We start from the raw sequence: 15,752 nt of genomic DNA, 5'->3' as shown, positions 1-15,752 counted from the left end.
ACCTCACTGAGGCCTACCTTCACATTCCTATAGCCAAATGCCACAGAAAATTTTTACGTTTTTCCTTTCAAGGCAGGCATTTCCAGTATAGGGCGATGCCATTTGGCCTTTCCTCGGCCCCTCGGGTCTTCACAAAGCTCTTGGGGTCCCTGGCGGCCTATATCCGGGCGTCTCCCATCCACATTTTATGTTATCTTGATGATATTTTAATTCATGGGAACTCCCTAGAGAGAGTGAAATCAGACCTTTCTGTCACCATGTCAGTCCTTCAGGACCATGGGTTTTCCATCAACTTTGAAAAAAGTCACCTCCAACCTTCCACTTCCATTCCTCACCTGGGAGCCATTATTGATTCAAAATCTTCCCAGGTTTTTCTCTCTCCCGAGAGAAAACTCAGTATAGTGGAGTTAATTTCTAACATTTTATCTAATCCTTCAGTATCCATAGTTACTCTATCTTCTCTTTTGGGGAAGATGGTGTCATGCATAGGCATCATTCCCTGGGCTCGCCTTCATGCTAGGGAACTCCAGTGGCTTCTGTTGCCTTTTCAGAGATCGGGGCACAGCAACTCAAATCGACGCATTGTCATTCCACTGAGTGTTCGCAGATCCTTCAAGTGGTGGAAGTCTCCGGCCATGGACAGAGGATCCCCGTTCAGGTGCCCGGATCAATTTGTCATCACCACAGATGCCAGTCTATCGGGATGGGGCGCCCACGCCCAGGGGATGATAGCCCAGGGCACGTGGTCCCCGGAGGAAGCTTCCAGGCCAATAAATTGGCTAGAGTTAAGAGCCGTCTCCCTGGCTCTGAAGCATTTCTCTCCTCGCATCCCCAACCGGCACGTTCTCATTCTCACCGACAACATTGCCACAAAAAGCCATATCTGCAGGCAAGGGGGCACGAGATCCAAGGCTCTCATGAGGGAGGCCCTCAAGCTGGGCCTTTGGGCGGAAAAACATCTCCAGTCGCTCCTAGCCGATCACATCTCGGGGAGTCTCAACATCCAGGCGGATTGGCTATCCCGAGCAACGATAGACCCAGGAGAGTGGAACCTCCATCAAGACCTGTTCCATCAAATCACCCTCAGATTCGGCCTACCAGTCCTGGATCTCTTCGCGACCAATGCGAACGCCCAACTCCCTCGCTTCTATTCCAGATTTCCATCCCCGGGAGCGGAAGCGATCAATGCCCTCCGGAGTCCATGGCCTCCAGGCCTACTCTATGCATTTCCTCCAATTCCAATCCTCCCGGACGTGATTCACAAGGTCCTCACCGAGAGGGCCCGAGTAATCTTAATCGCCCCTCATTGGCCCCGCCGGCCCTGGTTCGCAGATCTCCAACAGCTGTCCGTCCAGGACCCTTGGCGACTCCCCGTTTCGGGGGATATGCTGCGGCAGGGGGCCTCTTTCCATCCAGACCCGGAGTGGTTCCACCTCACCGCCTGGCTGTTATCAGGAGAGATTTAGAGCTGCGTGGGCATGACCCTGATTCAGTGGAGGTCATTCTAAAGGCCAGAAGGGGCTCGACCAATCGAATCTACGACCACACGTGGTCCAAGTTTCACCAGTGGTGTCTTCAGGAAGGTCTCTCCCCTCTGTGCATCCCCATACACAGAATTATTTCCTTCCTTATGCAAGGTTTCCATAAAGGACTCTCCACCAGCACCCTCCGGCGTCATCTGGCAGCCATTTCATCTGTCCTAGGGGGCCCCCGCAGACAGCCTCTCCGATCCTTCCCTGAAGTTCAGGAATTCCTCAAGGGCATAGCCAACCTCAGACCTTCCAAGGTCCACAGGTATCCATCCTGGGATTTGCCACGGGTTCTCCACTCCCTCACGCAGGCACCATACGAACCCCTAAAATCGGCGTCCCTCAGGTACCTATCCTTTAAGGTAGCTTTCCTGGTGGCTATTACCTCTGCCCGACGCATTTCGGAGCTGGCTGCCCTCTCAATCAGGCAGGACCTTTGCCAATTCCATCAGGACAAGGTAGTCTTGCGACTGGACCCCACCTTCTTACCCAAGGTCAGTTCCATGTTCCACAGATCTCAGGATATTGTCCTACCTTCCTTCTGCCTCCAACGAGACCATCCCTTGGCAATTAGATGGCACACCCTGGATCTCACCAGAGCGCTGAGAATATATATCCAACGCACAGGACCCTTTCGGAGGTCAGAAGCACTTTTTGTAGCCTATCATCCCAGAGTCATGGGGGCCAAAGTGTCTTCAACAGTAATAGGCCGTTGGATCAGAGGGACTATATCTAAGGCCTATGAGTCGGCCTCCCTCTCAGTTCCAAGGAACATCACTGCGCATTCCACCAGGAGCGCAGCCACCTCGGCCGCTTGGGCGACTCAAGCCCCGTTGGAGGAGGTCTGCAAAGCAGCCACTTGGGCCTCGCCAAATTCCTTCATCAGGCACTACAAAATTGATTCTTACGCTTCAGCGGACGCTGCCTTTGGCAGAAGGGTACTCCAATCCGTTATCTCACACGATAGCAAGCTAATCCCACCCTAGGGACCATCTATTGGGTATGTCCCATGTGACTGCTGGACCCGCTCCTTCAGTACGGAGAATAGGCGTTGATTGCTTACCTGAACGCCTCTTCTCGTACGGTGAGCGGGTACAGCAGTCACTTCCCGCCCTTGTATGTGTCTTCTTTACCTTTCTATCTCTTTCTTCCTCTAACAATGAGAGTTGAACACTACAGAGCTTCACAACTGAGCCTAGTCTATGGATTCGCGAATTCTGGGGAAGGGGCGGATCCGGCAAGCTTTTTTAATACTAGGCTCAGTTCCACCGGATTGGACATGAGCAACCCATGTGACTGCTGTACCCGCTCACCGTACGAGAAGAGGCGTTCAGGTAAGCAATCAACGCCTATTTTATCTGTAGCACTAATTACAGCAGCCCTACCCATCCACAGGTGGCCTCACTTATCTCCTGTAATAATCCTTCAGTTGTTCTCTCTTATGCATCACTCTACGCATGCGTGGGTCTGTCATAAGTTCTTGTTCAGAATCCAGGGATGATAAGGATGATTGATCTCCTGAGCTGTCTGCCAAACTCCCCTCTTCCCTGCCACTCATGCTTCCTTCATCAGAGGAGACTTCGTCGGTAGATTCTATTGGGAGCAAAACAGGCCTGTGGCATGTGGATGTTTCCCCCACATCCACCTCCACATTCCTTGGGGCAGGAGCTGGTCCAGAGCCAACCACAACACATTATGAAATATTTTCACTGAAATGTAGCCTCTAGTAAAAGGTTCTTAATCCAAATTATTGAATTTTTGGACACATGACACTATTTTTTGTTTTCAAGGCTGTTCAGTCATGAGTCGTCAACACATTGTAAATGTAAGCTATAGTGTTGACTTTAGATTTCAGCTGAATCTTATATGTGAAAATTTGGGATTGCTAAAAAGAAACAGGAAATTGATACAAAGAAACCAGGATTTTAATTATGGTTTGAGTTTATATTCATTAAAGATTATTATTGTTAGTAAACATCAATTTAATTTACAGTTAAACAAATGTTTAAATTATTTCAAACCCTCAAAAACTGGTATTATAAGAAAATCCTGTCAACTATAAAAAAGCTACTAGTCATTTCAAAATATGTATAGTAGTCACCTTTATAGAATTATTATTTACCCACTTGTAAGATTGTGGATTAGGATTGCTCTTTTAAAAATGAGAGTACGTATTTATTTCAGAATGATAATTAGCAATACCGTTGATAGCAATTCACTGAATTATTCAAAATCATGGCATTTTTGCTGAAAAAAGTAGATAAGTGTGAGCTCATGCTGTTTATTGTCTTTTCTTGGACATTTTGGGTCAGTTCTAAATAAAACATTGGGCACTATTAAATGCCCATATATTAAAATTCTATTTTATTTTTAATAATGACCATTGGCCTGTACATAGCCAAAACATTAATATACTTGTGGGTGGTGTTTTACTTTTTATTATATCTGCATCCAATTTCTATAATTACCTTAAAATGTACTTTTTCTAAAACTGAATTGTCAGTCTTGTTGCAGAATCCAGAACTAAATGAATCCTGCAAAAAAGCTGTCTATGCCCAAGGAATAGTCAGCAAACATTCATTTTATTTCTACTCTTTTTAGGAGTCTTGGGATTCTTATGTTGAGCATTTGTTATGCTTTGTACTTAAAATATAATGACTAAATAGCATTGTTTTCCATGCCAGTCATTTTAATGTGAATTTCTGCCTTTGGAATGCAGTTCTTTATACATTACCAATTAAATCAGGTTTTATAATAGTCACACAGTATGTAGAAACTTCTGTTTGATCAGAAACATGGATGCTTCTGGAAACTAATGTTATAAAACAAAGATATACTGTACTAAGTTCTGGTTTGTGTGTTTTTTTGCTGCCCTAGGTTAATTAATTAGCTGGTTCTTATGGAATTAATGTGAACTGTCTTTTAAAGTTTTACACATTTCATTTTTAAAGAATATTTCTGTGGCAAATGTTAAGAGAAAATATAGATAAACTCAATTTAAAATACAAACTAAGTATGGGTTACTTTTTCAAAATAACTCCTACAAATATCATAATGGAGAGATTTTAGGACAAATTGTGTGGGTAGTTTATTAGTTGCAAAACTATACCACTATTTTAAAAAATTGAGTTTAAGGTATATTAATGGCCATCCAAACTGTTTCCTTATGTCCTATTTTTTTCTGTTCTGTGGACAGGGGATGGTACTAAAACTACTCCTTGATGCTAGAGAGACTCCAGAAGGCTAGACTTTGGAAATTCAACTTCCTTATTCTCTGGCTTGTGCTTCTCTGTGGCAAGATGGTCAGTGCTTGTTTAGTATCATCATGCTGCCTTAATAAAGAGGCTTTTCTTGTGTTGTATTTTGAGATGTGATTTTGTTCAGGAAAGTATTATTTCAGTGTATGAGGTTTGGGCTTTTACAAAAGAGAGTGAAAAAGCTGTAAGCAAAATTGCAGGGGTGGTGTTTGGGAATGACACCCTAAAATCTTTGAAGAACTGGGCTTTGGTGCATGCCAATAGTAAAACTTGAAACGTGCGGTTGGTTGAATGACCAGAAGAACTTTACAGTATTTTTATACTCTAAACTCAGTGCTTTGAGATTGAGGAATAACATGGAAATCTACATTTACTCAATTGCATGCAATGATAAATCACAAGGATATTTATTAAACAGTGTAGATTGCTTTGGTAGAATGATTGAACAGCAAAGAGCAATAAAAATAAGCCGAAGTTATTTTCTGAAGTTTTTATTATTTTCTAATGCATATCTTCTGTTTTCTCAGCAGGTAACCTCGAAAGGTGCCAGCTTAAATCCTAATGCAAAGGTATGGCAAGAAAGCATGCAGGGAAACCCAGAAGCTGCAGCAGTAACTAACGGCACTGAGCAATCATGGCAAGAGGCAGCAACTGTGCAGGGTAATTGTACAGAAGGTAAGATGTCAGGTTGATTTATCTGAATGCTACTTAATTCCTTTCTTAGTTTTGAATTCTAGAAGTAACTCTAAAATTTAGTAGTAAAAAGCAAAGCTTGACCTTAACAGCTTGTGATAGCTACTGAATGCCTGTGGCATTGAACATGAGGCATTAATTTCGGAAAAGTTACTTAAGATATTTGAATAGTAAGGGTAATTCTCTTAGGACTGTAAGTATAGTGGCCCAGTGATGACCAAGTATCGCGCTAAGAGGGAATCATGTTGCTAAATGTACAGAAATGATCTCTTTGACTTGTTCTTTCTCTTTCCCCTCCTATTTCTTTTCTTGTCTCACTTTTGCTTTGATCTTTTTCTCATTACTGTACTTTAGTGAACACTTGACCCTATGAACAAAGAGATTATGAGATCTGAGGGCCATGTACAATCCTTCCTACGTCCTTAGAATAACGAGCAATTTAGTAAACAATTTATTATGGAATCAGAGACCATTGATTTTATCATCAGTTATTTGCACTATGAATTATTTGACAGGTAACTGCTAAGTAAGAGATTACTGATTCTTAAGTATCTTGTAGTATTTATGTGAATTAGTTTGGCTAATTATTGCTGGATGATGAGAGGCTAAGGAGAGAATTTATTAATCAAGTTTATATGGCCACCCATCTCATTGAAAGTGATTCTGGGCGGTGTACAACAATCCAATAAAACAATAAAAATAAAACAATATAAAATAATTATTAACTAAAATCATTATAAATTATTAAAACATTAAAAACTATAAAATAATAACATCTATATAAAATATATATAATTGTACTTTATATTGCCTAATCAATGGTAAGATTCCATGTACATTTTTACTGAATTAATTAATTAATTAATTAATTATGCTGCCTATTATCTTTAAGGTGACTCTGGATGGTTATTTATATAATTTAACCATGCATCTCTTTGTTCCATTATATTTTAAATGATTTCTTTAAAAAGAGCCAGTGTTGAAGTGAGCATGCTCAAATTCACCTAATTTAATTTAAAATTAATTAAAATTAACTGAATCTTTTGGATCTCAGTGCAACAAACTTTAAATGCAGTTGATAAAATCTAAATGTACATAGTGGCTTATGAGAGTTGTATAATGCAGTGTTTTTCAACCGGTGTGCCGCGAGACATGATCAGGTGTGCTGCGAAGCTCAGCTTCTGAGACCGGAAGCTGAGCTTTATTCTTGGCGCCCAGCTGGAGCTTCCCAGTGGAGGCGGCAACAAGTGTCCTTTCGGGCCTGGCGGGAGGGCAATGGCAGCAGGAACGGGAGGCTGCCGGCTGCAGCGGCCCCGGGAAGTTGCTGGGGGATGGCAGCGGCGAGCAAGAGCTCCAGGGTGGAGCTGCCGGCAGCACCCCGCCCAGCTGGAGCTTTCCTGGCGGGAGTGGCAACAGTTGTCCTTTGGGGCCCGGCGGGAGGGCAGTGGCAGCGGAAACAGGAGGCTGCCGGCTGCAGTGGCCCCGGGCACTGTTCCCTGTAGGCTGCGCACGCGTGCGCCAGCGCACCCCAAAATGCCCCCCGCACACCCTTTTCCAGGGGCGCGCAGGGAGCCGCGGCCACCCGCCCGCCCGCCCGATTTCCCTCCGCGCGGCTGGGGACGCGGATCCGCCGCCCTCGCCAACCCAATCTCCCTCCACCCGGCTGGGGAGGTGGATTCGCCGCCCCCGCCAGCCCGATTTCCCTCCGGTGGCTGGGGACGCAGATCTACCGCCCTCGCCAGCCCGATTTCCCTCCACCCGGCTGGGGGCGCAGATCTACCGCCCTCGCCAGCCTGATCTCCCTCCGTCTGTGTGTGGGGGGGGGGCGACGAACCGACGACCGGGGGCTGTCCGTCCGTGTTGGGTGGTGCAGGGCAGGCACAGGCAGCCCCAGGGGAGAACAAGGGAGGGAGAGAAAGAAAGAAAGAGTAAGAGGTAGAAAGGATAGAGAAAAAGGAAGAGAAAGGGAGGGGGAGAAAGGAAAGGGAGGAAGGGGAGAGAGAAAGAAGATATGAAGGAGGGAGAAAAAGAAAGAGAGATAGAAAGGAAAGAGGGAGAGAAAGGAATGAGAGAGAAAAGGAGGGAGAGAAAGGGAATGAAAGAGGGAGAAGGGGTGAGAGCTAGAAAGGATAGACAGAAAGGGAGAGAAAGGAAAGAGAGAAAGGGAGGGAGAGGAAGGAAAGAGAGATGAGAGAGGAAGGAGGAGACAGAAAGAGAGGAAGGAAGGAAGAAAGAAAGAGGGATGGAGAGAGAAAGGAAGGAAGAGAGAGAAAGAGGGAGGGAGAGAGAAATAGAGCGAAAGGGAGGAAGAGAGATTTTTTTTGTCCAAACTTTTTTTAGGCCCCCCCCCCCCAAATGTTCCCCAGGATTTTGAAAATATGAAAAATGTGCCACGGCTCCAAAAAGGTTGGGAAACACTGGTATAATGACACCATAATAATGTTGTAAATTGATAGATGATACCATTTGTCCAGTGGCATCACTCAAATGATGTAAATCACCACTATAATGCCCTTCCTTATTTAGCAGCCATTCATGAATAGCAAATAATTATTCCTTCTAATTGGTCCATTAAACTAAATAGTATGATTACTTCCTTTGTGTTTAATATTTTTTTTCACAGTAAAAAAATAATATAGTAATTCATACTTTGCATAGAGCCAACTTCATTGTAGTAGTTAAGGTGCTGGAGTAGGAAACAGGAGATTCTGAATTGAAAAACCAAGTGGATGTGACTTTGGAACAGTCACTTCATACGGTTGTTATTGGGAAAACAGGAAGAAAAGAATATTAGGCATGTTTGCTGCTTTGAATTACTGAAAAAGTAATAAAGATGAGACACAATCTAATAAATAAAGTTCAAGAGGTTATGGAACTCACTTAAAATTTTGATGTTTTCACTGGTGCCTTGGGGACTTTGCTTGACATGTTTTGTCTTGGTAGTCTCCAAATAGCTGTAGAAAAGATCTAGATATAAATCACTGAATCATAGTTTGCCTTTTTTGTGTTTTGAAACAAACTTTTGGAGTTGTTTCACAGCTATAATCTGAAGAATGAAGGACATGTAGAAAGGATTACAAGGTTGTAAAAAGGAGAGAGAAAGTGGTGTTCTTATTGTCTAGTATCCTTGACAGTTCTTTAAGCTGTCATTTATATAAAAATGTTGGGAAAAAGGCCAAAATTGATGGATGCATCCAAGTTAAGTTAACACACACACACACACACACAAGCACTTTACTAATTAAATATGTTTAAAACAACCTTGTACTTAGAGGTCTTACAGGTTCTTTTAATTATACCCAATTTAAAACTATTCCTACTACTGCTACTCTTAACTACTACTGCTTGAAACAATTATCTCTTATCTAACAGTTTTGCTCCCACATAACACCACCAGCTGCCTCTCAGCACAGCTTTTATATCCAAGGTTGCATTGCTGGGTACCTAGAGCGCTTAAAGAGACAGGATTATAGCAGCACAGCCATTTTCTGGGCAGCCTGCTCTCACAAGAGGTTCTCAAACGTTAGCTTTTTATATAAGGATGGATGCTACTAGACTTTATTTCCCATTGATTGCTCTTGTACTCTTTCAGGCAATACTGAGGCTGCAGAGGATTGTACTAAACAATATGAAGCAATGTATTCATCTTCTGAATTGTCAAGAAACAGTTCATGTGCTGAAGAATCAGCTGCTAATGGTCTGGTCGTAGCACATGAGGAACTTGGATATCCACTCTATGATGTTTCAGGTAAATAATCTACATTGCTTAAAACTAGAAATAGCAATGAAATGTGATTCCGAATGCATTGGCAAATTATGCAGTATATTACATAGGTTCTGAAAATGCATACACACTATATATACCCTCAGTGCCAGTTATGTGTAGTGTATGAGATTACAGATATCTCAGGACTTGGATAGTGGCAGTAGGATTTTTTCTCTTTTTTTGCTACATCCACCTAGCATAGTTGATAAAAAGCCCTGTGTATTTTGTTTCTCCAGTGCATTGCTAAGGAGAGTCCAAGTATGGGAACAAACTCTGGTTGGTTGTTAGGGACTTAGTTTACATTTGTTTGAAGTACGCCCTCTATCTGCTTGGCTAGCCAGTTTTCAAAACTCAGTGGAATGAAAGGGATGTTAGTAATTTTTCTCTCAGTTTCCTGAACCTTTAAATCAATGGACCTTCTATGACTTGGACTCTCCTTCAGCCTGCATTTCTCCTCCATCTGTTCAGGTCAAGTTTGAGGTTGCCTCATTGCTCTCGAAGGCTATTGCTGCTGGATGTATGTTGGTTAGCTGGTGCGCCAGTAAAAAACCGCCACCATCTGTTCTGTCTGGGTGCCCCCAGACTTCAACACCAACTGGAAAAAGCAGCCAGACACGCTGGTAAAAGCAAAAGCACTTTATAGTGTGAAAAATAAACACAGAGAAAAACCTGTTCTTCCCAACAGGCAGGCTATGAGACTTCACAGCAGAGTCCTGATGGCCAGACAATACAGCAGACTTCTTGCTGGCACACCCACCACTGTAGAGAATAAGACCCACACCTTTTCCCCCCAAGGTTTCAGTATTCAAAGTCACAAACCAGAATTCCAAGACGCCAAAGATCACAGCCAGGTCCCAGGACTCCCAAAGATAATACTCCACAAGCCAGGAAGGGTGGGTCTGCCTTTTCAGCCTTTCCAGAGAGCACCACACCCAAACCCAGCTGTTGCCTCTTTAGTGCTGAAAGTACCTGGCTAATTGTCCCCTTCGTTGTGTTGCTCTTCTCTGCCGGAGATCGGTTATTGCTTGTGCATTTTCATCTAAGGAATCCAGGCTGCTTGCTGGGGAGAGCTCTCTCTCGGGGGACTCTGGCTGTCCTCCCTCTCCCTCAGCCTGAGATTCCTCCTCCCTGTCTGCCTGAACCTCCTGTTCCTCATCCTCCCCCTCTGAGCAGGAAGCCGGCAGAGGATCAGCCGTTCCCTGAGGGGCCTCAGACGGAATCACAACACCATCTTGATTCTGGGCAGCTGGAGTCCTGCCCCACATGGTCTAAATTCTTTGGAGTGGAGTTGAGCAACTTTGCAGCAATAAGAGTGCGGCTCTCCTCTGCAGCCGATTTGGCAGTTTTCCTCATTCCAGCCAGATCTCCCTTAGGGTAGCTAGCCTTCCCCGCCATTGTTCAGAGCTGTGAGGTTTGTTTGCCTTGGTTTCTAATGATGGACATTTTGTTTGAGGCTTCAGTCGCCTGTTACTGGGCAGACTTTCCAGTAGCCATTTTGCTGAGGGCTGTTGCCAGGCAGATTTCATGGCCATTTTGAAAGTCACTAAATAGTTCTCGGCATTAAGTATGCCGTTGGCCATTTTGGAAGCACCTTCGAACAATGAGGCTGCCAATTCCCATTTTGTGAGTGCCTTTCCTCGCAGTTGAGGAAAGCCTTTCCCGCTGATTCTTCAGAGTCTTCTTTGCTAATTTGGTTGAAGCAGTGGGTGAGTCTTGCCTACATGGGGCCCTACCACCGCCCAGCTTAATTTCGGAGTCCCTACCTTTGGGCGATACTCCCCCTGAGCACTTGAGGCCTGCTTGGCTGCTTCATTGGGGCCTACTCTCTCAATTGAGGCCAGCTTGTGATCACCATCTTAATAGCTGACAAAGCGGATAAATCCAAACGAGAGGAGGCATCCACCTCTGTTGTCCCCCAAGAAGGCCACATCCAAAAGCCATTCCTCCTCTAAGGAGAAGGCCATCATCATAATCTGTGGTGGCCTTCAAAGAATCTGAGCGCAGTTTTCTGGCCTTGGAGAAGCAATTTGAGAAGGCCCAAAGGCAGTCTGCCCTGACTCAGCCACCAGCCTTTACCTTAGCTGCCACTTCAGGCACCACTGTCTGTGTAGCCTTTGCTGCCTTCATCATCTCAAGGGCCCCTCTTCCAGGTGACAGTTCCACCTGAGAATACAGGGGCTGCAACTGGTCCCCAGACTACCCTTCTGTGGCTCAGGCCTTAGAACCCGAGGAAACCCCTTTGTCAGAGAGCCAGTTCATGAGGCCAGTCTTATCCCGACTCACACACCATCTACTTCTTCGGCTATGTTCACCCCACTGCGGTGGGCCGCCATCCTGGGGTCGATACCTGGCAACATCTCCCACCAAAATTACAGGATATGATAGCCAATGCCTGTTCACAGGGCATCACCATAGGCCTCCAGCAAAGGTCTCCTTATCCAGCCATTTCTGTTCCCCCATACAGGAAGTTTGGTCCAACATTGTGAGACATACTCCTGCCACTCTTTAGAGCTGGGGGAGGCTTCAGTCTAGGGAGAATTAAGTATGTTGGATGAAGAGCTGTCTGATGATGATGGTCTGATTCCAGACCAGTCAGCCTTCACCGGGCTTTTTAAACTGGCCCTGTTCAAAACACTGCTACACAAAGCCAAGCTTACTGTGAACCTTGCCGTAGCTGTTAAATCTTCTGAACCATCTGTTGGCATTGATCCAGCTGCTGCCCTGTTCTCTGAGCCTGAATGGGAGACGAAATTTCTCCCATCCTTCAAAATTTTTATCAATAAAATCAAAAGGTCTTGGAGTCATCCTTCCATGGCCCCTGGCCCAACCTCTGCTGGAGCACAAATTTTATGGGTTCAGTCCAGAGATTAATGAGCTCTTGCAGTTTTATTCTATAGACACACTGGTGGCCAAACTGATGCTTTTGGCAGTTTTTCTATCTGATATCTTGGAGAGTCTTAAGCTCAACGCCTGGAAAACTGACTGACTACTATATAATTATTTCCAAGTGGCCGCTTCGTCTTTGAGGGCTACGATAGCTGCATTGTTATTTAATTAGAAACATAGAAGTCTGACGGCAGAAAAAGACCTCATGGTCCATCTAGTCTGCCCTTATACTATTTTCTGTATTTTATCTTAGGATGGATATATGTTTATCCCAGGCATGTTTAAATTCAGTTGCTGTGGATTTATCTACCATGTCTGCTGGAAGTTTGTTCCAAGGATCTACTACTCTTTCAGTAAAATCATATTTTCTCATGTTGCTTTTGATCTTTCCCCCAACTAACTTCAGATTGTGTCCCCTTGTTCTTGTGTTCACTTTCCTATTAAAAACACTTCCCTCCTGGACGTCACTTCAATCATGTGGATCAGGTAGATGCAAACCAGATTGTGCCTGGAGGAGTCACGGCTTTTCCAGGACTTGAATAAGCTGTTGGTGGCAGCAGAGTTGTCCTCTTGCCTCCTAATGTTTCCTCTTGCTACCTGCTTTGGCTCTGCAATTGGCAGGTGGATGTGCCCTCTAAATGGCACCTGGATGCTTCCCCCTTCATGTAGGATTGCTTACTTGGCAATTCCCTCGACTCCATGCTGGTGGAGGACGGACAAGTGCAAAGTTTTGCCCAGAGTCCATAGAAGGGCCGACAGGTGCTCCACCCCATACTTTCATCGATAGCCCTTTCGGCCCGATTCTTCCTTTGTGGGCCCCCAGTTTGTACTTCTGGGCAGGGGTAGCACGTTCACCCAGCTGAGATGTTGTTTCAGAGGATCTGGGTCTCGATGGTTTCAGAGATCTAAATGGCTCCAGAGAAGCCATTCCCATTGGTGGCAGGCTTCAACATTTTGGCGCCCAATGGGAGCTCATATCTTTAGATGCCTCGGCATTACAACCCATCAAATTCAGCCTTATCATAGACTTTGTCTCACCCCACCCCCAGCCAGTTTATCTGGTGTCCCATTTCATCCGATCCTGCCAAATGGGCATTGATGGACCAGGAGATCCGCCATCTATTAGAGATACCAGCCATAGAGAGGGTGCCATTGGGGCAGGAGATACTAGGATTCTATCTGTAGCATGGCCACCTCAGTGGCCTGGGCCATGCAGGCTTCCATCGAAGGAATATGCAAAGCTGCTACGCGGTCTTCACTTTCCCTATTTGTCAGACATTACAAACTGGGCTTGTTTGCCTCTGCTGAGGCTGCTTTCGGCAGGCTGGTGCTACAGAGGGTCTACTGTACTTCTGCTCCCCTGGCTAGCCTTCTCCCGCCCTGGACAATTGAGTGTAAGTATATCCCATACTTGACTCTCCTTAGCAGCACACAGGAGAAGTGATGTTGGCTTACTTGAACTGTCTTCTCCGTGCTGCGAGGAGAGTATAAACCCTCCCTTCCTTTTGTGCTCAGAGTTGCAGCCTTTTATTTGGACATACAGTGATCCCCCGATCATTGCGAGGGTTCCGTTCCAGGACCCCTAGCAATGATCGGGTTTTAGCGAAGTAGCCCTGCGGAAGTAAAAACACCATCTGCGCATGCGCAGATGGTGTTTTTACTTCCGCAGCGCTAGCGAGGAGCCGAAGATTGGGGGCCGCGCGGCTGTTTTAAAACGTCGCCGCCGGCATGGGGGGCTTGCCAGCACCCCCCGGACCCCCAACCCGGGTTTGGGGGGCTGCTAGGAAGCCCCCCATGCCGGCGGCGATGTTTTAAAACAGCCGCGCGGCTTCCCAACTGAGTCCCGAAGACAAACGTCAAAGGCGAACTTCCGCGTTTGTCTTCGGGACTCATTGGGAAGCCGCGCGGCTGTTTTAAAACGTCGCCGCCGGCATGGGGGGCTTGCCAGCACCCCCCCCCGAACCCGGGTGGCCGGGCGAGCAGCGAGCGAATGGCGGGTGGCCGGGCGAAGGGCGGGCGAGCGGCGAAGGGCGGGCGAGCGGGTGCTGGGGGGGGCTTCTCGCCCTCCCGCCAGCAAGAGGGGGAGCGAACGGCGTGGGCGGGTGAAGGGCGGGTGAGCGGCGGGCGCGCAGGCAGGCAGGCGGCGGACAAGCCGTTCGCTCGCGCCGCTCGCTCGCTTCCCAGCTGAGTCCTGAAGCCAATTCGCTTCAGGACTCAGCTGGGAAGCGGCGCGAGCGAACGGCGTGGGCGGGCGAACGGCGGGCGAGCGGCAGCGAGGAGTTTGCGTGGGCGGTGGGGAAACTCCTCGCTGATGCCCGCCGCTCGCCCTCCCGCCAGCAAGAGGGGGAAGACCCAGGGAAGCCGCCCAGCAGCTGATCTGCCCGGCGCCATCTACGCATGCGTGGCCATAGAAAAAAAGGGCGCGCATGCGCAGATGGTGTTTTGACTTCCGGGTTGAAAAATCGCCATATAGCCGTTTCGCAATGATCGGGATCGCAATACCCGGGGGATCACTGTATATTACATCTGATGTTTCTCTATGCCTTCATTTGAAAACTGGCTAGTCAAGTGGATAGAGGGCATACTTCAAACAAATTTAAACTCAGTCCCTAACAACCAACCTGAGTTTGTTCCCATACTTGGACTCTCCCTGCAGCGCACAGAGAAGACCGTTCAGATAAGCCAAGGGTACATTTATTGCTATCACGTTAGCTCTAATTTGATTGCTTTGTAGACCCTAAATGACAGCAGTAATCCTTTAAAGAGTGTTTCAATGCAATTGATATTATCCTTTGTTCAAAATATACTAGAACATCATGAGTACTACAAACCAATGTTGTATAATTAATAAAGTTGAAAAAGAAGAGACAGTAATTACTAGATGCATTTACAAATAATAATCTAGATCTTAATAACTGGCTGCAGCCCAGGTATTGTGGATTTAGTATCATTTGTTAAATTTGGTGTTCTTAACAAATTTGCCTTACTGCAGTTCCGCCAGTTCTCCACGAAGAATATCTTTTGATCCAACACTGCTGAAAAGAGAAAGGAAGTCAGATACATGTTCTCAAAGCCTCTGCTTTCTAAAAATTCACTAATCTTTAACACCATATTCTCAGAAATGTGTTAAGAGCTAGGGGGATTACAACTGTTTTCTGCCAGGAGGGATAAAAACGGAATATAAGTTCCTGGTTTTAGACAATATATTCTTGGAATTCTTTTCTCAGGTGAAGGCAACCCTGTCATATCTACAGAAGATTTAAAAGAATGCTTGAAGAAACAATTAGAGTTCTGTTTCTCACGGTATTGTGCCCTTTGATTATATTAGCGTATGCATGAGGTTATTCGGCTAAATAGAGCCACTTGGCATGTTTTGTAGATATAAGAAATTAATTTGAAAATCTAATGACAGATATCTCTAGAGGTTCCCAGTGCTAATAATAAGATCTAGATATAGTTGCAAAGTCAGATTGAGCTAAAAACACCACAATTAAAATACAGTACCCTTGAAATAAAATATAGAATTATTTACTTTTCTAATAACTGTCCTTGCTTTCTTGGGGATAAATAAGTTGAATACTTTAATTTTAATGTATTCTTTGATATAGTTATTCAGAGAAA

The 15,752-nt window shown here is 45.4% G+C and overlaps 1 protein-coding gene across 4 annotated transcripts in view; it reads left to right on the top strand.

The window, feature by feature from the left end:
• The window catches only part of LARP4 (La ribonucleoprotein 4), a 58,034-nt gene that overhangs the window by 11,568 nt on the left and 30,714 nt on the right, over positions 1-15,752 (top strand). The window contains exons 2-5 of one of the 4 annotated variants that reach the window (XM_070740527.1): positions 4,726-4,831; positions 5,314-5,461; positions 9,072-9,227; positions 15,359-15,434. In XM_070740527.1, coding sequence (XP_070596628.1) covers positions 4,751-4,831; positions 5,314-5,461; positions 9,072-9,227; positions 15,359-15,434 — 461 coding nt within the window. In that variant the 5' untranslated portion in view covers positions 4,726-4,750. The remainder of the gene's footprint in view (positions 1-4,725; positions 4,832-5,313; positions 5,462-9,071; positions 9,228-15,358; positions 15,435-15,752) is intronic. The other 3 variants (XM_070740528.1, XM_070740529.1, XM_070740530.1) reach the window with 3 other exon arrangements.

The sequence above is a fragment of the Erythrolamprus reginae genome, chromosome 2, assembly GCF_031021105.1.
Source record: "Erythrolamprus reginae isolate rEryReg1 chromosome 2, rEryReg1.hap1, whole genome shotgun sequence".
NCBI lineage: Eukaryota > Metazoa > Chordata > Lepidosauria > Squamata > Dipsadidae > Erythrolamprus > Erythrolamprus reginae.
Note: the sequence above shows the minus strand (reverse complement) of the source record. Positions and strands in the feature narration are given on the sequence as shown.